At 49.5% G+C, this 8,069-nt stretch overlaps 1 protein-coding gene across 6 annotated transcripts in view; it reads right to left on the bottom strand.

Annotated features, from left to right (window-relative positions):
• Positions 1-6,247: 6,247 nt before the first annotated feature.
• Positions 6,248-8,069, bottom strand: part of AP1B1 (adaptor related protein complex 1 subunit beta 1) — a 54,742-nt gene continuing 52,920 nt past the window's right edge. For all 6 annotated transcript variants that reach the window (XM_082698016.1, XM_082698013.1, XM_082698017.1 and 3 more), the window contains one exon: positions 6,248-7,262. In XM_082698016.1, coding sequence (XP_082554142.1) covers positions 7,188-7,262 — 75 coding nt within the window. In that variant the 3' untranslated portion in view covers positions 6,248-7,187. The remainder of the gene's footprint in view (positions 7,263-8,069) is intronic.

The raw sequence follows: 8,069 nt of genomic DNA, 5'->3' as shown, positions 1-8,069 counted from the left end.
CAGAGTCTACCCAAAAGGGCTCCCAATGACCAAACTGGAGCAATTTATGCAGTAAAATAATATACTTTTGGATTAAATCCAAATGGGAAAATAAATATCCATGAGTCCAGACTGATATATATGACTGAATTAATAAATAAATACAGGAGAAGAAAGCAGTTCTTTCCAGCAGAAGAATTTCACGTCATTATGTAGCTACTCCCTGCCCCCACAATCTTTCCTGAGTGTAGCCTGCCCTTAGTGACTTGCTTCTGAAGAGCAGACTAAGGGAAAGGGGAAGAGAGGAACCCCACGGTGGAGAAAGCTGGGAACAAGACCTTGGCCAAGTGATCCAGGCTAATGTGACAGTGAGAGGCGGATGCTGTGGGCCCCTGACTGGATGTAACAAAGAAGGCCACTCTCTGGTCTTCTTCCTAAAAACCCACAACCCCGTCTAACCACGAGAAAAACAGACCAAAATTGAGGGATAGTCTACAACACACCCACCAGTACTCCTTAAAATTGTTAAGGTCGTGAAAAACAAAGTCATGAAAAACAAAGAAACTGTCACAGATTAGAGGAGCCCGAGGAGACATGATAACCACATGGAATGTGGGATCTGGAAACAGAATGAGGACATGAGTGGGGAAACTAGTCAAATCTGAATAAAGTCTGGAGTTTAGTTCACAAATTTTCTATTACATAACTTATGTTACTTTATACATTTATCTTATTCTTATGTTTATATATTAAATCTATATTACATAATAAATATATATATAGGAAAGAATGGAAAAGAGCCCATTTACAAAAAGGAACAACAACAACAAAAAAAACTCTCATGAATCTATGTAAAAATAAATGTGCATGCAAGAACTTTTGAATGAAGAAAACTTAAAATATTACAGCCATAGGGCACCTGGCTGGCTTAGTCAGTGTTATGTGGGACTCTTGATCTTGGGGTTATGGGTTCAGGGCCCACACTGGGTATAGAGATTACTTGAAAATAAAAATATTTGGGGTGCGTGGGTGGCCCAGTGGGTTAAGCCTCTGCCTTCCACTCAGGTCATGATCTCAGGGTCCTGGGATTGAGACCCGCCTTGGGCTCTCTGCTCAGCAGGGAGCCTGCTTCCCCCTCTCTTTCTGCCTACTTGTGATTTCTCTGTCAAATAAATAAATAAATAAATCTTGAATATTTAAAAAATATTACAGAGACATAAAGGAAAGCATGAACCAGTGGAGAAGCATCTACTCCTATATTTTGATATAAAGATAAACGTTATTATTGCCATCATGATAAGGATGTCAGTTCTCTGTAGGTTAATACAAACATTTGGTATGGTCCAAATAAAATTAATACAATTTTTTGTGGGTGTGTGCAAAATGTTGGGTGTAAGCACCCAATCATCACACTTATGAACTACAGAAGGATCTAGAGTAAATTTTTTAAAAAAGATTTTATTTATTTATTTGAGAGAGAGAGAGAAACAGATGCCCCGCTGAGCCAGGAGCCTGACGTGGGGGCCTGGTTCCAGGATCCTGTGATCATGACCCAAGCCAAAGGCAGACACTTAATCACTTGAGCCACAAAGCACCCCTACAGTAAATTTTTTAAAAGACAAAGTAGTTTCAGGGTGCCTATGTGGCTTAGTCAATTGAGCAGGGAACCTGATTCTACCTCTGCCCCTACCCCTATCCCTGCTTACTCTCTCTCTTTCTCTCTAAAGTAAGTAAATAAAATCTTCTAAAAAAAAAAAGAAAATAGTTTTAAAGTTCAATTGGGACAAAGAGGTTGAATAAACGGGTACTATAAATATGGAAATATAAAGGTATAATATTTTTTTAAAAAACGCAGTGGCCAATGAGTAGACAAAAGTTTCCGCTGCAGAGCAGGGTCCAGAAAAGCACTCATATACATATGGAAATGTAGTACATGTTACAAATGACATTTCAGCTCTGTGGGGAAAAGATGAATTACTCAGTGAATGGTGTGGAGACAACTGGGTAACCATCTGGGAAAAGAAAAAGTTGGATCCCTACCTTGTCCCTAACATAAAGCCCAGATGGAACAGGATTGAAATGCACAAATGAAGATCAGACAAGCACCAGCTCAGGCAAGTATAGAAGAGATTAAAGGAAGACAGCATACAAAAACACTTTCAACACGGTGAAGTAAAAGACAGTAACAAAATGGGGAGAAATAATGACAAATCAGTAAGAAAAGGACCAATAACTATACAAATATAATAACTATACAAATAACTATACAAATGAAGCAGCTTACAGAATAGGGCATGCAGGAACACCTGGGTGGCTCAGTTAAGCATCTGCCTCTTGGTTTCAGCTCAGTTCATGATCTTAGGGCCGTGAGATCAACCCCTGCGTCAGGCTCTGCACTCAGTGCAGCCTGCTTGAGAGTCTCTCTCCCTTTCCCTCTGCCCCTCAACATGCGCATGTGCACTCTCTCTCTCAAATAAATCGGTAAATAAAAAACTTTTAAATGATTTTATTTATTTACTTGAGAGAGAACACGAGAGGGGAAAGTGAGAGGGAGAAGCAACTCCCTACTGAGCAGGGACCCTGACGCCAAAAGCAGTTGCTTAACCAACTGGGCCATCCAGGTGCCCTAAATAAAACCCTTTATTTTTTTTAAAATATTTTATTTATTTATTTGACAGAGAGAGATATCACAAGTTGGCAGAGAGGCAGGCAGAGAGAGGGTGAAGCAGGCTCCCCACTGAGCAGAGAGCCTGATGTGGGGCTTGATTTCAAAACCCTGAGATCACGACCTGAGTTGAAGGCAGAGGCCCAAACCATCAAACCAGGCCCAAACCAGGCGCCCCTAAAATCCTTTAAAACCAGAGAATGGGACATACAAGTGGCTTGCAAACACACGAACAAAGGCATATTGAGAACACGGTAAGGTACCATTCTTCACCTTAAGTTTGGCACACAGTGTATAGACACTGGGTTGTCTGTGACAGTATGGGGGACATAGGCATCTCATTCCTGGCTGGTGGGAATGTAAACTGGAGAATTTTTAGCAACAGCTCTCAAAATTATAAGCGCACCTACCTTTGACCCAGTAACTCGTGCCTGACGAATCTGTCCATGTATGAAAGTGAATATTCTTTGCAGTATCACTTGTACTAGCAACACCCTAGGCCAACTTAATGGGCATTGTGGGGCTTCTGGCTCGGGACAGCACCTCCATTCAATGGAAAAGCACACAGCCGTGATAAAAAGGCATTAGGACCCTCTCTGTAATGGGGTGGTAATGTAAAAGTCTCCAAGATAGAACATGGCACAGATCGGGGTTATTCCATGCTACCCACTGTGTATAAAAGGGGAAAAAGCCATATTGGACTTCTTTGAGTGCCTTTGGAATAACATTGGTTTTTTTGCGGAGAGGAATGAGGAGTAGGATTTTTCACTTCTTTTTTTGCCTTTTGGATTTCGAGCCATGTGAATACATTGCCTTCTCAAAACAAGAAGTACAATTTAAAACAGAAAATGCTATACCCTCTAGCCTAGCAATTCTGGAGCTAGATCCCACAGCTGCATCTGCCCACGAGCAAGGCCGTATGTGGGCTGGTATTGACTGCACTGTTGCTTGGACTCACGGAAGACGGAAACTGCCTGAATGTCCACCCGTACGCTCCGGCTAATGGCAGCCCGTTCACCCAAGAAATTCTGGGGTGGGTCTGTTAGTACTGATAGGTTAAGAAAAGCAAAGTGCTGGTAGTATCTGGAATGTGCTGCCATTTGTTTGGCAAATATCTCTGTGAATTTGCTTCTAATCATGTACAGAATATTCCTGGGGGTGGGTGGGAAACAACCCAAATCTAGCAACAAAGTTTGCCTCCTGAGAGCAAAACTAAGAACCGAGGAAGGGTGGGAGGGATCTTTTGTGTGGCTTATCTTTCACCCATGGTCCAGAATCTAGCCCTCTCCATGGATAAAATAATAAAAAAAAAAGCAAATCACTAGCTGAAGATAAGGAAAATGAGGTCGCCTGCAGGCCATAGCACAAGTGTCTGGCACACAGGGAACCCCTCAGGCCCTTGGCTGAGTTCCTCTACTGGCTGGGAAGGCTCAAAACCTCCAGCAGGAAGCTAAGGCTCCAGAGAGAGGGGGGCAGGCCTGAGCACATCAGGACGGGGCAGTGTGATGAAGAGGAGGGTGAAGAGGCACATGATGGGTCCTTAGTAGGTGGTGGGGGGCAGGGGGAGCCAACGGGCACAGAGTTGGGACTGGCTGGCTATCCCCTAAAGCACTTCTCCTAAAGGCCTACGTCCTAGTGGTGGCCCTGGGTGCTTGTTTTTCTGAAGCAGTGATGTGGGAAGGCCCAGGCTTGGGGAACTGGAAGTGAGCATGCTCTCTGCTTCAGTTTCTCCCTGCAAATTTTTGTTTTGTTTTAGATTTTATTTGAGGGACACCTGGGTAGCTCAGTCAGTTAAGCATCTGCTTTTGGCTCAGGTTATGATCCCAGGGTCCTGGAATGGAGCCCTGCATTGGACTCCTTGCTTATTAGGGAGTCTGCTTCTTCCTCTGCCTGCCACTCACCCTGCTTGTGCTTTCTCTCCCTGACAAATAAAATCTAAAAAAAAAATTATTTGAGATCCAAAGCATGAGTGGGGGGAAGGGCAGAGAGAGGGAGAAGCAGGCTCCCTTGTGGGGAGTAGGAAGCATTACCGGGGGCTCGATCCCAGGACCTGGAGATCATGACCTGAGCCCAAGACAAACGCTTTAACCCACTGAGCCTCTCAGGCGCCCCTCTCCCTGCAAATGTTAAGACTCTGCTGGGTCCCATCATGCCAGGTGCCATGGAGTGGGAGCAAGGCACAATCATAGTCAGGTCCTGCCCAAAATGGCTTGAGGCCCAAGCACAGCTTTATACATGGGGGAAAACACCAAGTGTTTGATGATGGTCCCAGGTGTTCCATTCCAGCAGGCCAGCCTTTCTCCTCACCCCCAATACATGGTCCTTGGACTTGCTCACCCAACGCCACTCTCCTGTGGTCAGCTACCCTGCACTTCACATCTGCCCTCTGTGGCAGAGGTGGGGAGCCATGACTGGCAGCGCATGCACGGGATCCTGGGTGGGAGCCAGGCCCTCAAACAGCCAGGAGCGTCAGGCGACACTGCAGGCCAGGGCCAAAGTCTCCTCAAGGGCTCCCAACCTCTCTTCTAGTCCACAGCTGGGGGTACTCCAGCCGCATCCGTGTAGGGTCTTCTGAGCTCTGGACTTTCAGGTAAACTGAGAACTGGATTGTGTGATCAAAGAAATTGGTCAGCTCTAGACTCTTCAGCCTCAGGGGTCAGATGTGGGGCAGTGGAAGGCCAGGAACTCCTGCTGACATGTTCTTCTTTCAGCCTCCCAGTGCCGGGAAGGCAGCAGTGGGTCGGAAGTGGGCAGTGCAGGGAATGGTGGGCTGAAATGGGGCGAGGGCAACAGGCTGCTCCTCCCTTAGAGGCAGACTTAAGGCCTCCAGGCCACCTGGCACTGAGAACCACAAGCAGCTTTGCCACTAGGGCCCTGCCCTTGGTCTGGCTGCCCTCCCCTGGGATCCAGGCCAATCCCAGCACTGGGGTCACATGGGATGTCCTTGGTGGCAGCCGGGTGGGCGCCCCACTCAGCGGGCCGCGGATGCAGGGTGGGGGAAGAGCCTGCCCAGACAGGCCTGGTGCCCCGCCTACCTAACCGTTTCCTCTCTCCTGCCACCACCAGAGCACTCCTCCGTGGCTCCTGGGAGCCTTCACAATGGCAGGGAGAAGAGGAAAACCAAAACATAAGACAGCCCTCCAGCCAACATCAAAAGGCAAGATGGCTGGGTGGAGTTACCATCAAGGGCAGGAGCGGTGCCAGGGAGATCAGCAGGCCTCAGACGTCCATTTTTAAGGACAGGGTAGAGGGAAAGGCCCTGTCCTCAGAGTGCCAGGGGAGGGGCTACGCACACAGTTCAAGTCCTTGATCCTGGACCCAGGACCCCACCCACAAGAGCCTCAGGACCTGACACACTGGCCAGGGACACACTTGATGTCATCATTTTTATTCATTTTCTTTTTGAAAATAAGAATAAACATACATTATATATATGTGTATGTATATTATGTATACTGCAGTATACGTATCTATGTATATGTGTGTGTATGTATATATACTATGAATATTACAGTTACTGCAGGGCTCAGAAAGCCATCCTCAACCACTGGGAGGCAATTTTCAATTCTGACAATTAGTGGAGGGGGAAAAAAGTGTCCGTGATTGCCAAAAGCAGAATCTTTCTTTATTATTAAACAGCAGTACAGGAAAACCTAATGCTCTGTCAGACACAACGGAAATATGGGAGGCCAGGGGGAGGGCAGCAGACACTAAGGAGAAACCCCAAAGAAATCCCAGATGGGAAGCACCCTGCTCGCCCATGTGCCCCATCCCTTAGTCCTGTCTCTGCTCCAGAAACACAGGGGACGCCAAGGACTATATTGAAGGCAGTCACTGTCCTCCGGGGCAAGAAAAGGAGTGGGGTGAGTCAATGTGTGCAACTGCTAGGGGGGCAGGAGCCTGGGTCGGGCTTTGGACGTTTCTGCCCAGTCTTGCCCGTGTAGGTCAGTGCTCAGGAGGCTTGAGGCCCGATGGGCACAACCCTGGGTGGATGCAGAGAGGGAAGGTAGGGGTGTAGGCCCCCAGGAGCCCCAGACCCCTGACAGAGGAGCTCTCTGGGCACACCAAAGGACCCTCCACACACACCAGGACAGCCTGGCCTGAGAGCGGGCAATGGGGAGGCCCTCTAACACTGACCCAAGAGAGACTGAGGGGCAGCGGCTTCCCAGGCCAGGAGCCCGAAGAGGGAGCCACATACTCGTCCTTCAAGCACTGGTCAGGAAAAGGAAGAGAAAACCCTGGGTCTGCCTGATCAGCTTCTGTGGCCTCTCTGGCTCTGTTTCCTTTGGTCCCCTCCTCACCTGACCCTAACTGTCAGCAGCAACAGAAGAGGGGAGCCCCCGAGCACAGGGGTACACTGAGATTTCACTCCAGGAGGAATGCTAACCTGCCCTGAGGACCCAGGTGGGCCTGGCAGTTAGGACCAGGGAACTCCGTGGTGTCCAAAAGCCTTGCTCAGCGTCTCCAGGAAGGAGGTGCTGCCACTCCCAGGGGGCTCCTTGTTGGGGCTGGCAGAAGGCCAGGGTGGGCACTGGATGGGGCCTCAGTTCTTGAGGATGGTCTCGTAGGCCTGGTACACGTGTTGGGACACCTCTGGTGCTCGACATTTCAGGGACAGCTGCAGGGGGAGAAAGAGGTCAGAATTCCCCAGGCTCCTCTCAGGGGCTGGGAGGGAACATAGGGAGGGAGAAAAGCGGGAGAGCCAGATGGAAGAGTGTGGTGTGCACACGTGGCCTGGTGGCAGCGCAGCTGGGGCAGATGTGTAGTAAAGCGGAGGGAGCGGAGGGGGTGGCTGCATTAGCCAGCTGGGTGAGGACCAAATATACGTGCAGCCCACACACCTGCTGTCAGCCCAGCCGCTACAGCCCAAGCAGAGTGAATCATGAGCTGGTGGCTGGCGGGGAGGACCCGGCCCCTGCCCCACAGAGCTGCTGGGGCCCGTCACTGCCCGTGAAGGGCTGGGGTCTCTGATGAGGTGTGGGGGCTGCAAAGGAGGTCTCCATTTGGAGAGATAGCAGTGGTGGGGGGGTGTCGCTGGGGAGTCTTCTTCGGCGCCAGCACAGGCAGCTCTGCCACTGTGGGAGCTGGAGAGTAGGCAGAAGAGAAGCAAGTGCCACCAGCACTTCTGCCAAAGTCGCTGCCACTGAAGGGTGCGACGAGAAAGGGGGGAGCAAACAGAGCTCTGGAAGCCAGCAGTGGTGGCCCTGTGTGGCCCCGATCTTCTTTGCAGGGCTCTGTGCACGGTCTGTGTGCTGGGAAGTGGGGGTACCAGCTCCTCAGTCGGGTTCATCTGGTTGGGAAGCTTTAGGGTGCCCCGTGCCTGCATGCACGTCTGCCCGGCTTTGGGGAGCAGCAGGGTGAGGCGAGGCTAGGAGAGGCAGGGTACACTGGAGCCAGGCCAGGAGACAGGCTGTGCGAGGTGTGG

This window comes from Mustela nivalis (genome assembly GCF_964662115.1).
Source record: "Mustela nivalis genome assembly, chromosome: 14".
In the NCBI taxonomy this organism is placed as follows: Eukaryota; Metazoa; Chordata; class Mammalia; order Carnivora; family Mustelidae; genus Mustela; species Mustela nivalis.
The sequence above is the reverse complement of the archived record's forward strand: the minus strand, read 5'-3'. Positions and strand labels throughout refer to the sequence as shown.